The sequence below is a fragment of the Salvelinus alpinus genome, chromosome 21 (genome assembly GCF_045679555.1).
Source record: "Salvelinus alpinus chromosome 21, SLU_Salpinus.1, whole genome shotgun sequence".
NCBI lineage: Eukaryota > Metazoa > Chordata > Actinopteri > Salmoniformes > Salmonidae > Salvelinus > Salvelinus alpinus.
In genome coordinates, this window is record NC_092106.1 from 17,991,813 (window position 1) to 18,007,503 (window position 15,691).

General features: G+C 43.2%; 1 protein-coding gene across 2 annotated transcripts in view; it reads right to left on the reverse strand.

The window, feature by feature from the left end:
- LOC139547951 (periostin-like) overlaps positions 1-15,691 on the reverse strand; it is a 45,951-nt gene that overhangs the window by 20,913 nt on the left and 9,347 nt on the right. For both annotated transcript variants that reach the window (XM_071357184.1, XM_071357183.1), the window contains exons 3-7: positions 2,658-2,722; positions 2,045-2,202; positions 1,642-1,806; positions 1,196-1,342; positions 143-284 (exon numbers count right to left, since the gene is read on the reverse strand). In XM_071357184.1, the coding sequence (XP_071213285.1) occupies positions 143-284; positions 1,196-1,342; positions 1,642-1,806; positions 2,045-2,202; positions 2,658-2,722 (677 nt within the window). The remainder of the gene's footprint in view (positions 1-142; positions 285-1,195; positions 1,343-1,641; positions 1,807-2,044; positions 2,203-2,657; positions 2,723-15,691) is intronic.

Below are 15,691 nucleotides of genomic sequence, written 5' to 3' on the forward strand. Positions count from 1 at the left end.
GGCCTGAATTTTGAGATTTATTATAAAGTCTATATGTCTCCCCTCTGCTTTAAAGTACTCCTGGGAGCTGCTCTCTGTATTCATAGAAGACATTCCAGAGAGGTGATAGAGCGTTGAAGCCTGGCCCAGCGGTTTGGTTTACCTTGGAGGACACCCTTGTCACCCATCAGTCGTTGCAGCACGTCCGAGTCCAGCTTGGCGAAGGCATCGTTGGTGGGGGCAAATAGGGTGTACTGACCGGGCTGTCCCAGCTTGTCCAGCAGGCCTGAGGCCAGGGCCACATCCTGTAGTGATAGAACACATCATATCCTCCATTAATACTGTGTGTGCCACCATGTGTAAAAAAAAAAAAAAAAAATTTAATTTCACCTTTATTTAACCAGGTAGGCAAGTTGAGAACAAGTTCTCATTTACAATTGCGACCTGGCCAAGATAAAGCAAAGCAGTTCGACACATACAACAACACAGAGTTACACATGGAGTAAAACAAACATACAGTCAATAATACAGTAGAAAAATAAGTCTATATACAATGTGAGCAAATGAGGTGAGATAAGGGAGGTAAAGGCAACAAAAAAAATGGCCACGGTGGCGAAGTAAATACAATATAGCAAGTAAAACACTGGAATGGTAGATTTGCAGTGGAAGAATGTGCAAAGTAGAGATAGAAATAATGGGGTGCAAAGGAGCAAAATAAATAAATAAATAAATACAGTAGGGGGAGAGGTAGTTGTTTGGGCTAAATTATAGATGGGCTATGTACAGGTGCAGTAATATGTGAGCTGCTCTGACAGCTGGTGCTTAAAGCTAGTGAGGGAGATAAGTGTTTCCAGTTTCAGAGATTTTTGTAGTTCATTCCAGTCATTGGCAGCAGAGAACTGGAAGGAGAGGCGGCCAAAGGAAGAACTGGTTTTGGGGGTGACCAGAGAGATATACCTGCTGGAGCGCGTGCTACAGGTTGGTGCTGCTATGGTGACCAACAAGCTGAGATAAGGGGGGACTTTACCTAGATTGAATAGACTTACCTAAATTGAATAGACTGAAAACAAAAAGACGAGAAGGGGAAAGGAGACAAGCGGAGAAGGATATAGAAGAAAAAGGTAGGAAAGGAAAGGTAGGAAAGAAAGAAAGTGAAAGGAATGGAAATGAAGGGGCAAGAAGAGAGGAGAGGGGAACAGAAGAAAATAAAACTTACATAGAGAGTGGTGAGGTCATCGTCAACCTCAATGACATCCTGGATGGTGTTGCTCACGGCAGTGATGACACGGTCGATGACGTGCACCACTCCGTTGGTGGCAACCTGATTGCCATGGATAATTCTGGCACAGTTCACCGTCACGATCTTCATACATAATAACACACCGCATAGGACATGCACAGCACAGTTAATATCTGCACACAACACACAAAAGCATACCGTCCGTAACTCTCCAATGTTCACACAACACACTCTTCAACAACTACCTGCACACAATAAAGCCTTAGCTCTCCATGATGTCAACTTTCCTATCTCATGGCATGGAAACTATTGGATTTCCAATACATTCCATGGGCGCTGGTCAAATTAGTGCACTGCATGTGGAGTAGGGTGCCATTTGGGATGCAGAAGAGGATGTTGTATAGGTCTAGTGGGATGCTCACCCCATTGGAGTAGTGGTTGATGTAGAGTCCCAGGTCGTTGTACATGGAGTCGACCACCAGGCCGTTCTTCAGGTCTTTGGTCTGCAGGCGTTTGTTAGCCATGTGGTAGTGCAGGGCGTTGTACAGCTCAATGTTCACGTTGCTCACCAACGCACTACGCACTTCCTGTTGAAGAAATGCTGAATAAAAAGGCTTAAGATAACATAAATACTTAACATAAAGTGATGACAGCAACTGGCTGTAGGGTTCAGGTATATCAACCATACATTCTGGTGATTTATGTTGTAGCTCTTTTAAATAGTCACATTACAAGCACTGAATGGTTTTGGTTATGGAATAGTTACTACTATCGCTGGTGGGTTCATTTTTGCAGCTGTAAGAGATGACACTTATCCTAACGTACCCCATCTAACAAGTCCCAGGCATCATTGCTGGGAGCGAAGAAGGTGTATGACCCAGATCCCTCTATCTCCTCCCTCAGCTTGGAGATGTGAGAGTATTCCTGGGTGGAGATGGCCTTGACCAGGCCCAAGGTACCATACACATTGTCTATAGGGGCCACTGTGGAACAGGGAAGAGAAGGTACCATAATGACTACATCACTCTACATACCAGGAGTGATCCCAAATGGCATCCTATACCCTATATAGTGTACTACTTTTGATTAGAGCCCTAAAGTATTGCAGTACTTATGGAATAGAGTGCCATTTGGGACACACACAAGTCTCATTAAAACAACTCTAACAACTATAAAGAACCCCAAACACAGCCGGATGACGCTGAAAGGGAACATGTATGGGTAGGATGATGTGCCAGCTAAATCTTTATGTTGGTGTGGCGTTGTGACTCGTAAATGTTATGAGAAAATGCAATACCCATTGATATGTCTTAGTTTAACCTCTTGTTTATTAACCTTGAAAGTAAACTATAACATTAAGTGCACTACAAACTTGAGTACACTGCGTATCCTGTACCATATAACATTACATACACTGTAACCGACCGTAGCTACATACCTGCAGGGCATCCTTTCATTCCTTCCAGCTTCATGTAACCTGGACAGCACTCATACAGCACCGTCCTACAGACATAGAGACACAGACACACCATGTTTAGGGACAGCTCACTCATACAGCACCGTCCTACAGACATAGAGACACAGACACACCATGTTTAGGGACAGATCACTCATACAGCACCGTCCTACAGACATAGAGACACAGACACACCATGTTTAGGGACAGATCACTCATACAGCACCGTCCTACAGACATAGAGACACAGACACACCATGTTTAGGGACAGCTCACTCATACAGCACCGTCCTACAGACATAGAGACACAGACACACCATGTTTAGGGACAGATCACTCATACAGCACCGTCCTACAGACATAGAGACACAGACACACCATGTTTAGGGACAGCTCACTCATATAGAACTGTCCTACAGACATAGAGACACAGACACACCATGTTTAGGGACAGCTCACTCATACAGCACCGTCCTACAGACATAGAGACACAGACACACCATGTTTAGGGACAGATCACTCATACAGCACCGTCCTACAGACATAGAGACACAGACACACCATGTTTAGGGACAGATCACTCATACAGCACCGTCCTACAGACATAGAGACACAGACACACCATGTTTAGGGACAGCTCACTCATACAGCACCGTCCTACAGACATAGAGACACAGACACACCATGTTTAGGGACAGATCACTCATACAGCACCGTCCTACAGACATAGAGACACAGACACACCATGTTTAGGGACAGCTCACTCATACAGCACCGTCCTACAGACATAGAGACACAGACACACCATGTTTAGGGACAGATCACTCATACAGCACCGTCCTACAGACATAGAGACACAGACACACCATGTTTAGGGACAGATCACTCATATAGAACCGTCCTACAGACAACACACAGAGACCAAATTTAGAGACAACACATGTACACGTCACATTTTAGAGAAGGAGACAACTCACAGAGATACCCATAAACAGCCCTGTCCAACAGACAACACAAGGACACAAACATTAGAGACAGAGAGGAGGGAGGGATGGAGACACAGACAAGATCCCACACAGACGGACACAGACGGATGGAGACACAGACGAGATCCCACACAGACGGACAGATCACGAGCTAGAGAAAGAGACATACCCTATCCTCTGTTTAAATATTCAGAGTCGGGGTACATAAACAGTGATCACCACATCCCATGTAATTAGTGTTTCCTGAACTTATTTCAGAACATCAGAGCACATCGTATATTTATCCTGGAGTTCATCCTAGTGTATTTCAGCTGAATCATCACTAATGTCTGTACTGAAAGGCTGTTTCATGCTCCTGTGTGTGTTCAGTTGTTTCCACATGGTCCTCATTATCTGTTTTATTAATAACCATAAGGCTTTGTGGTCCCAGGGCCCAGGCCAGCACGCCTCCAGGGTAACGCTACCACATTGTATACTGTCTGCCTCCCGAACGGCACCCTAGTCCATATATAATGCACTTTGTAGGGAATAGGGTGTCATTTACCAAGGACCCTGCCCCTTTGAAGCTAAACAATTATTCTAGCCCTCTAGTCCATGATTTAGCCTTGTTTAACCTCTAAGACATTATGTTTTGAGTATTGAAATTAAATCTGTAAGCAGTTGACAACCTTGGCTAGGAAATGGAACTTTTCAACTCCTGCATATGCCACAAACTGTTGAATGGGCTGTGTGGAAACTGTAACAGACTAGCTCATTAGAAATGACTTGGGGGGGAAATGATTTGAGGAAATGGCACTGTAATCTTTAATCTAAATCAAACAGCTTTTAACAGCAATCGTAATCACAGGGACACAAAAACAGAACAGGCCTCTTTAATTAAACCCCATGACATTACAACCCAGCTAACAACAAGCATTCCCACAACTTTAGAGAACGTTCCCTTAAGAGTCTCATTGGGTCATTAACTAACATTTTCATAGGAATTTTCCTGTGATATGCAAGATATTGTTTCCAAGAGACCATTCCATTAACCCTCTACAGCAGCGTTTCCCAAATTCGGTCCCCGGGACCCCAAGGGGTGCACGTTTAGTTTTGGCCCTAACACTACACAGCTGATTCAAATGATCAAAGCTTGATGATTAGTCGATTCATTGAATCAGCTGTGTAGTGCTGGGGCAAAAACCAAAATGTGCACCCCTTGTGTAAGGGAAACCCTGCTCTAGAGTCTAAGCCCTGTCTAAGACCCCTTAAGGTATATCATTTAAAAATATATATTTAATGAAACATTGAATTTGGCATTACTACTATTAGCCAATAGAAACATATTGAATAACAGATTCACTACATGGAACAACAGATAGTCCCCCAAAAATCAAAGGAAGTTTGTTCTGAAGTGTCTATCTTATATCTGAGAGATATAAGAAAGATCAGGAAACTATTAAAAATTAAATCAACATGTATTTAACCCCTTATTTTAGGCACTAACCTATCTCCATATATATACTGAACAATAATATAAATGCAACATGCACCAATTTCAAAGATTTTACTGAGTTACCATTCATATAAAGAAATCAGTCAACTGAAATAAATAAATTAGGCCCCAATCTATGGATTTCACATGGCAATGCAGATATGCATCTGTTGGTCACAGATACCTTAAAAAAAGGTAGGGGCGTGGATCAGAGCATCCCAAACAAGCTCAATGGGTGACATATCTGGTGAGTATTCCGGCCATGGAAAAACTGGGACATTTTCAGCTTCCAGGAATTGCGTACAATCCTTGCGACATGGGGCCGTGCATTATCATGCTGAAACATGAGGTGATGGATGGCACGACAAAGGGCCTTAGGATCTCGTCACGGTATCTCTGTGCATTTAAATTTCCATCAATAAAATGCTATTGTGTTCGTTGTCCATAGTTTATGTCTGCCCATACCATAATCCCACCGCCACCATTGGGCACTCGGTTCACAACATTGACATCAGCAAACCACTCGCCCACACGACACCATACATGTGGTCAGCAGATGTGAGGCCGGTTGAATGCACTGCCAAATTCTCTAAAACGAAGTTGGAGGTGGCTTATGGTAGAGAAATTAACATTCAATTCTCTGGCAACAGCTCTGGTGGACATTCCTGCAGTCAGCATGCAAATTACACGCTCCATCAAAACTTGAGACGTATGTGGCATTGTGTTGTGTGACAAAACTGCAGATTTTAGAGTGGCTTTTTATTGTCTCCAGCACAAGGTGCACCTGTGTAATGATCATGCTTTTAATCAGCTTCTTGATACAGTTGAAGTCGGAAGTTTAAATACACCTTAGCCAAATACATTTAAACTCACTTTTTCACAATCCCTGTAAAAATTCCCTGTTTTAGGTCAGTTAGGATCACCACTTTATTTTAAGAATGTGAAATAATAGTAGAGTGATTTATTTCAGCTTTTATTTCTTTCATCACATTCCCAGTGGGTCAGAAGTTCACACACACTCAATTAGTATTTGGTAGCATTGCCTTTAAATTGTTTAACTTGGGTCAAACATTTCAGATAGCCTTCCACAAACTTCCCACAATAAGTTGGGTGAATTTTGGCCCATTTCTCCTGACAGAGCTGGTGTAACTGAGTTAGGCCTCCTTGCTTGCACACGCTTTTTCAGTTCTGCCCACAAATTTTTTATAGGATTGAGGTCCAGGCTTTGTGATGGCCACTCCAATACCTTGACTTTTTTGTCCTTAAGCCATTTTGCCACTTTGGAAGTATGCTTGGGGTCATTGTCCATTTGGAAGACCCATTTGTGACCAAGCTTTAACTTCCTGACTGATGTTTCGAGATGTCGCTTCAATATATCCAAATAATTTTCCATCCTCATGATGCCATTTATTTTGTGAAGTGCCCCAGTCCCTCCTGCAGCAAAGCACCCCACAACATGATGCTGCCACCCCCATGCTTCACGGTTGGGATGGTGTTCTTCGGCTTGCAAGCCTCCCCCTTTTTCCTCCAAACATAACGATGGTCATTATGGCCAAACAGTTCTATTTTTGTTTCATCAGACCAGAGAACATTTCTCCAAAAAGTATGATCTTTGTCCCCATGTGCAGTTGCAAACCGTAGTCTGGCTTTTTTATGGTGGTTTTGATCAGTGGCTTCTTCCTTGCTGAGCGGCCTTTCAGGCTATGTCGATATAGGACTCGTTTTACTGTGGATATAGATACTTTTGTACCTGTTTCCTCCAGAATCTTCACAAGGTCCTTTGCTGTTGTTCTGGGATAGATTTGAATTGTTTGCACCAAAGTACATTCATCTCTAGGAGACAGAACACGTCTCCTTCCTGAGCGGTATGACGGCTGCATGGTCCCATGGTGTTTATACTTGCGTACTATTGTTTGTACAGATGAACGTGGTACCTTCAGGCATTTGGAAATTGCTCCCAAGGATGAACCAGACTTGTGGAGGTCTACAATTTTTTCAGGGGTCTTAGCTGATTTCCTTTGATTTTCCCTTGATGTCAAGCAAAGAGGTAGTGAGTTTGAAGGTGGGCCTTGAAAAACATCCACAGGTACATCTCCAATTGATTCAAATGATGTCAATTAGCCTATCAGAAGCTTCTAAAGCCATGACATTTTTCTGGAATGTTCCAAGCTGTTTAAAGGCACAGTCAACTTAGTGTTTGTAAACTTCTGACCCAGTGTAATTGTGATACACTGAATTATAAGTGAAATTAGCTGTCTGTAAACAATTGTTGGAAAAATTACTTTGTGTCATGCACAAAGTAGATGTTCTAACCGATTTGCCAAAACTATAGTTTGTTAACAAGACATTTGTGGAGTGGTTGAAAAACGTGTTTTAATGACTCCAACCTAAGTGTATGTAAACTTCCGACTTCAACTGTATGCCACACCTGTCAGGTGATTGGATTTTCTTGGCAAAGAAGAAATGCTCATCAACAGATCTCTAAACAAATTTGGGCACAACATTTGAGAAAAATAAGCTTTTTGTGCATATGGAACATTTCTGGGATCTTTTATTTCAGCTCATGAAACATAGGACCAACACTTTACATGTTGCGTTTATATTTTTGTTCAGTGTACTTCCATCCATCCATTCAAACTGGTACTGGGGACCTTCAGATGAGTCTTGTGAGGCTTGTGGGCGTGGTTCCAAAAGGGTTCTTTGGCTGTCCCCATAGGAAAACCCTTTTGGTTGAAGGTAGATCCCTTTTGGGTTCCATGTAGAACCCTCTGTGGAAAGGGTTCTGCATGGAACCCAAAAGGGTTCTGCCTGAATCCAAAATGGGTTCTTCAAAGGGTTCTCCTATGGGAACAGTCAAAGAACCCTTTTAGGTTCTAGAGAGCACCTTTTTTCTACGAGTGTAGATTAAACAGACAGATTTTGATGAGGATTTAAAAAAATTATGATTAGATTTCCACGGGCCGCGGAAATTATAGGAGAAGGTTTCATGTAAAATAGAACTTGGTATGTTTGGGTGGACGTTGAAGGAATATTCTCATAACCCACAGCAAAATGGACACGTGAATGTTCATGCAATGTTCCCATAAAACATGTCTAGAATATGAATATCTTATATTCTGAGCACATGGCAACCATTTTCTGTGTATGTTTGGTGGGACGTTGATGGAACATTCTCCTAACCCTAAAAAAACTGGACACATGAATGTGCTTGCAGCGTCCAATGAATCGTGCTTAGAACATTAATATTGTACATTCTGAAAACATGGTAACAACGTTATGGGCATTTTCTGTTTTCTGTCTCCTAACTAACACCAAACAGGCTAAAAATGTTCTCAGAAGGTTTTTGCTAACATAGATAGAATGTTCCCCTAACTAATGGAAAACTGGACACTCAAACATTATTGCAACATTACGGGTAACATTACAAAACCCTTTTCTCTCCCTAGAATTGTAGAACTGTATCAAAGACTGATGCTTTCAGACTTGGGTTGCGTCCCGTTTGGCACCATTTTCCCTTCATAATCTATGGGCCCTGGTCAAAAGTAGTGCACTATAAAGGGAATAGGGAACCAAATGGGACATATCCCATGTATCCTTATGACACCTCTGCACATGGATGTTTTGTAATCTCGTCCACCCAGCCAGCCGTCTCTCAGTAGCAATTGAGCCTGGGGACAAGGTTAGATGTTTTGTGACTTGTACCAACATGTGACGTGAAGTCCTGTTTAATCTAATTGAATGGGAACAGGAAAGGACACAATAGCTATAAATTACTACAAAGAATTATAAGATATAAAGACGGGGAAATCCAGCCTGCAGCTGTTAACTATATAAAGGGCCTTATCCTGTAGATCATGTCTGAGTGTGTGTGTGCATGCGTGTGTGTGCGTGCGTGCGTGTTCATGGGTGTGTTCATGGGTGTGTGTGTGTGAGAGAGAGAGAGGGGGGGGGGAGAGAGAGAGGGGGGGGGGGGAGGGGGGGAGAGAGAGGGGAGAGAGAGAGAGAGAGAGAGAGAGAGAGAGAGAGAGAGAGAGAGAGAGAGAGAGAGAGAAAAAGAGAGTTTGTGCATGTTTTTGAGCGTACAGTAAAAGTCTGATTTATCCACTCAGAGAAACCCCGTCACTACTCTTCATCTCTGTCTTTAGCGGTAATCAGCTCCTACTGTATATAGGTATTTAAACTCTAAACAGTACCACATGGGCACAAAGTTGGCATCAGAATTAAATTAATTAATTATAAGCAGAGCCCTTCCAGCTCTGTTGGGTTTAATAGACAAAAACCATAGAATGACACTATCTGACTCCTGAATGGCACCCTACTCTCTATTTGGTGCACTACTTTTGACCAGAACCCTATGGGCATTGATCAAAGTAGTGCACTATAAAGGGAAAAGGGTAGCTAGACAATTTCATAATCGCACACCTCATGAACCATGACATGACTCGGTAAAGCAGAACAATGATGCTTCAATTTGTGCAGAGCCAGCGGTACTGTTGAGAGAGGAGGACTCACAGACCTTGCTTTATGATAGTAAATACCCCAGGGTGTATTCTACTGTTTAAGAAGAAGAAATTACTAAAATGTCAAATGTAAGTAAGCCTTTTCTGAGCCAGAGACAAACGTGAGGCAGCTTGATGTACAAATACACTCCTGGACAGCAAGCTATTCCACTGTTTTCGGCTGCAGAAATTCTAAACCACCACAACAAATCAGCAAATGCTGAATATACAAATAATAACGATAGATGAAGTAGGCTACAGTAGGAGATAGATGTCCAGTTTGATGTGGACCAGACCTTCCGTCTGAAATGTCTAGTGTGGGTTTCAGGTGTCTGAAGAAAGCTTTCTGAACCCTTCCACTGGGCACACACCGGTTGAATCAACATTCTTTCAAAGTTGAACAAAATTAAACGTTGAATTGACCTTTGTGCCCAGTGAGCTCACCCTGCATGATGCTGAACCTAGATAACTCACTAACTCATGTCTGGATGATGGTAGGGGATTCAGTTTCTTTTCTCCAGAGTAATGGTTTATGAGTAATGGTTGCTGGTTGTTCAGTCTGTGGTGGCTTGGAACTTAAGTCCAGCTGTGCTTCTTCATCAGTGGTCCCCCTGGGACGCCTGCAAACCAGAAAAACATTTCCACATGTTCTCCATATTCCAGTGGTAGCTGGGTCCATAATATGCCTTGTCTAAATCAACAGAGTTTGAGTGGAGAGAGAGGGGGTCGAGGGCAGGATGGAGTGAGGTTTACAGTGGCTTGTTTCCTTCATAGCGACAGACGATGAGGCTACAGTGTGGTTGGGTGTTCAGGGCTGTCATCCACGGCTCATCCCTCAGATGCACATGCACGCAAACGAGCACACACAGAGCTGACAGAAACAGAGCAGATCAAGACCTGCTGTACGATGAGAAGGGCTACGTCCCAAATGGCACCCTATTTTCTATATAATGCACCATTTTGACCAGGGCCCATAGGGTATTGCACTGTATAGAACAGAGGTATTCAACTCTTACCCTGATTATTAATTGCATCCACCTGGTGTCCCAACTCTAAATCACTTCCTAATTAGAGGGCAACTATGAAAAAACGCAGAGTAACTGGCTTTGAGGCCCAGAGTTGAGTTTGAGGGAATAGGGTGCCAATAGGGACGCAGATGAGGAGAGAAGAGGCCATGGCTCATGGCTCATGGCTCATGGCTATCTGCCATAGTTGTCTTCTTTTGAACTTAGCCCCTGGAAACACCGAGAAGAAGAGGAGTGGGGAGACGAGCCAGGCATGAGATCACACATGCCCCGATGAGGCACAGTCAGCAAAACCATCTCCACGCTCCCACGCACATACAGGAGAACCAAGACTCCCTCTGGCCTGGCCTCGGGGTTGGAAACTTCCCTCTGTCTGGTCAGCAGCTCTACTTTATACTGGAGATCTCTGTATGTCAGCCAGCCAAACCAATACTACTGTAGTACTGGCATGTGGTCACAGGAGAAAACTGTGCTGTTTCCAAAACACATATCATTACTAATGAGCAGGGCCAGTTGTTTTGGTAGTTTTTTGTGGGGGTTTCTATCCAGCATTATACATTAGGTTTGCTGCAGATAGAAAATGTTGGGACATGTTATTTAATTGGAACAAGCTGTCTCCAATTAATCAATTATTCAATAAATGTCTGATTGTGCGTGAGTGTTTGGTGGGAGGATCGCCTAAGCCAGGGAAGCGTAGCTCTACGAATCTTAATTGTACAAAGCCTGTTATTTGGCAGGCAATACTATTTTTAGATCAGTGATTCAACACCTCCATTTGCTCGAGCTGATCCTCTCCAACAGACTCAGAAGTTGTTAGGGGCAGTTTAAGGTAAGAGTTAATGAAAACAACCATGGAAGTATGTTGTAGCCCCAACCGGGAATCGAACACAGATCCAACAATGGTTTCATTGACTCTCCCCTTAAACTGCCCCTAATTTACCTATTTTTAGCTACCACTTCTGAGGGGTGGAGGTTTAAAAAAATGGAAGATTACAATGTTCTGTGTCCCCTGATGGTGGATACTGTGGTTTGATTGATTCCATAGAAAAAATAGAAAGACAAGCATTCCAATAATTCCTCATCAACATCGATCACATTCTTTGGCTGTGTGTCGGTGTTGCAGAGCATTCCTGGAATAGAACAATACTCAGCATCCAAGAGAAGAGAACACTACTCAGCATAAACAAACACAGAACACTACTCAGCATTCACAAACATAGAACACTACTCAGCATAAACAAACACAGAACACTACTCAGCATAAACAAACACAGAACACTACTCAGCATTCACAAACACAGAACACTACTCAGCATTCACAAACATAGAACACTACTCAGCATAAACAAACACAGAACACTACTCAGCATAAACAAACACAGAACACTACTCAGCATTTACAAACATAGAACACTACTCAGCATACACAAACATAGAACACTACTCAGCATAAACAAACACAGAACACTACTCAGCATTCACAAACATAGAACACTACTCAGCATACACAAACATAGAACACTACTCAGCATACACAAACACAGAACACTACTCAGCATTCACAAACATAGAACACTACTCAGCATACACAAACATAGAACACTACTCAGCATACACAAACATAGAACACTACTCAGCATAAACAAACACAGAACACTACTCAGCATTCACAAACATAGAACACTACTCAGCATACACAAACATAGAACACTACTCAGCATACACAAACATAGAACACTACTCAGCATAAACAAACATAGAACACTACTCAGCATACACAAACATAGAACACTACTCAGCATAAACAAACATAGAACACTACTCAGCATACACAAACATAGAACACTACTCAGCATACACAAACATAGAACAATACTCAGCATAAACAAACATAGAACACTACTCAGCATACACAAACATAGAACACTACTCAGCATACACAAACATAGAACACTACTCAGCATAAACAAACATAGAACACTACTCAGCATACACAAACATAGAACACTACTCAGCATACACAAACATAGAACACTACTCAGCATAAACAAACATAGAACATTACTCAGCATACACAAACATAGAACACTACTCAGCATACACAAACATAGAACACTACTCAGCATACACAAACATAGAACACTACTCAGCATAAACAAACATAGAACACTACTCAGCATACACAAACATAGAACACTACTCGTCATACACAAACATAGAACACTACTCGGCATACACAAACATAGAACACTACTCAGCATAAACAAACATAGAACACTACTCAGGATCCAGGAGCATAGAACACTACTCAGGAACCAGGATAATAGAACACTACTCAGCATCCAGGAGCATAGAACACTACTCAGGATCCAGGAGCATAGAACACTACTCAGGAACTAGGAGAATAGAACACTACTCAGGGTCCAGGAGCATAGAACAGTACTCAGGAACCAGGAGAATAGAATACTACTCAGCATCCAGGAGCATAGAACACTAATCAGGATCCAGAAGCATAGAACACTACTCAGGATCCAGGAGCATAGAACACTACTCAGCATCCAGGAGCATAGAACACTACTCAGGATCAAGAAGCATAGCACACTACTCAGCATCCAGGAGCATAGAACACTACTCAGCTTCCAGGAGCATAGCTAGCATAGAACACTACTCAGCATCCAGGAGCATAGAACACTACTCAGGATCCAGGAGCATAGAACACTACTCAGCATCCAGGAGCATAGAACACTACTCGGCATCCAGGAGCATAGAACACTACTCAGGATCCAGAAGCATAGAACACTACTCAGGATCCAGGAGCATAGAACACTACTCAGCATCCAGGAGCATAGAACACTACTCAGGATCCAGAAGCATAGAACACTACTCAGGATCCAGGAGAATAGAATACTACTCAGGATCCAGGAGCATAGAGCACTACTCAGCATCCAGAAGCATAGAACACTACTCAGCATCCAGGAGCATAGAACACTACTCAGCATCCAGGAGCATAGAACACTACTCAGCATCCAGGAGCATAGAACACTACTCAGCATCCAGGAGCATAGAACACTACTCAGCATCCAGGAGCATACAACACTACTCAGGATCCAGGAGAATAGAACACTACTCAGCATCCAGGAGCATAGAACACTACTCAGCATCCAGGAGCATAGAACACTACTCAGCATCCAGGAGCATACAACACTACTCAGGATCCAGGAGAATAGAACACTACTCAGGATCCAGGAGAATAGAACACTACTCAGGATCCAGGAGCATAGAACACTACTCAGCATCCAGGAGCATAGAACACTACTCAGGATCCAGGAGCATAGAACACTACTCAGGATCCAGGAGAATAGAACACTACTCTGCATCCAGGAGCATAGAACACTACTCAGGATCCAGGAGAATAGAACACTACTCAGGATCCAGGAGCATAGAACACTACTCAGGATCCAGGAGAATAGAACACTACTCGGCATCCAGGAGCATAGAACACTACTCAGCATCCAGGAGAATAGAACACTACTCAGGATCCAGGAGCATAGAACACTACTCAGGATCCAGGGGCATAGAACACTACTCAGGATCCAGGAGCATAGAACACTACTCAGGATCCAGGAGAATAGAACACTACTCAGCTTCCAGGAGCATAGCTAGCATAGAACACTACTCAGCATCCAGGAGCATAGAACACTACTCAGGATCCAGGAGCATAGAACACTACTCAGGATCCAGAAGCATAGAACACTACTCAGCATCCAGGAGCATAGAACACTACTCGGCATCCAGGAGCATAGAACACTACTCAGGATCCAGAAGCATAGAACACTACTCATGATCCAGAAGCATAGAACACTACTCAGCATCCAGGAGCATAGAACACTACTCAGCATCCAGGAGCATAGAACACTACTCAGGATCCAGAAGCATAGAACACTACTCAGCATCCAGGAGCATAGAACACTACTCAGCATCCAGGAGCATAGAACACTACTCAGCATCCAGGAGCATAGAACACTACTCAGCATCCAGGAGCATAGAACACTACTCAGGATCCAGGAGCATAGAACACTACTCAGGATCCAGGAGCATAGAACACTACTCAGCATCCAGGAGAATAGAACACTACTCAGGATCCAGGAGCATAGAACACTACTCAGGATCCAGGGGCATAGAACACTACTCAGGATCCAGGAGCATAGAACACTACTCAGGATCCAGGAGAATAGAACACTACTCAGGATCCAGGAGCATAGAACACTACTCAGGATCCAGGAGCATAGAACACTACTCAGCATCCAGGAGAATAGAACACTACTCAGGATCCAGAAGAATAGAACACTACTCAGGATCCAGGAGCATAGAACACTACTCAGGATCCAGAAGCATAGAACAATACTCAGGATCCAGGAGCATAGAACACTACTCAGGATCCAGGAGCATAGAACACTACTCAGGATCCAGAAGCATAGAACAATACTCAGGATCCAGGAGCATAGAACACTACTCAGGATCCAGGAGCATAGAACAATACTCAGGATCCAGGAGCATAGAACACTACTCAGGATCCAGGAGCATAGAACACTACTCAGGATCCAGGAGCATAGAACACTACTCAGGATCCAGGAGAATAGAATACTACTCAGGATCCAGGAGCATAGAACACTACTCAGGATCCAGGAGCATAGAACACTACTCAGGATCCAGGAGAATAGAATACTACTCAGGATCCAGGAGAATAGAACACTACTCAGGATCCAGGAGCATAGAACACTACTCAGGATCCAGGAGAATAGAAAACTACTCAGGATCCAGGAGCATAGAACACTACTCAGGATCCAGGAGCATAGAACACTACTCAGCATCCAGGAGAATAGAACACTACTCAGGATCCAGGAGCATAGAACACTACTCAGGATCCAGGGGCATAGAACACTACTCAGGATCCAGGAGCATAGAACACTACTCAGGATCCAGGGGAATAGAACACTACTCAGGATCCAGGAGAATAGAACACTACTCAGGA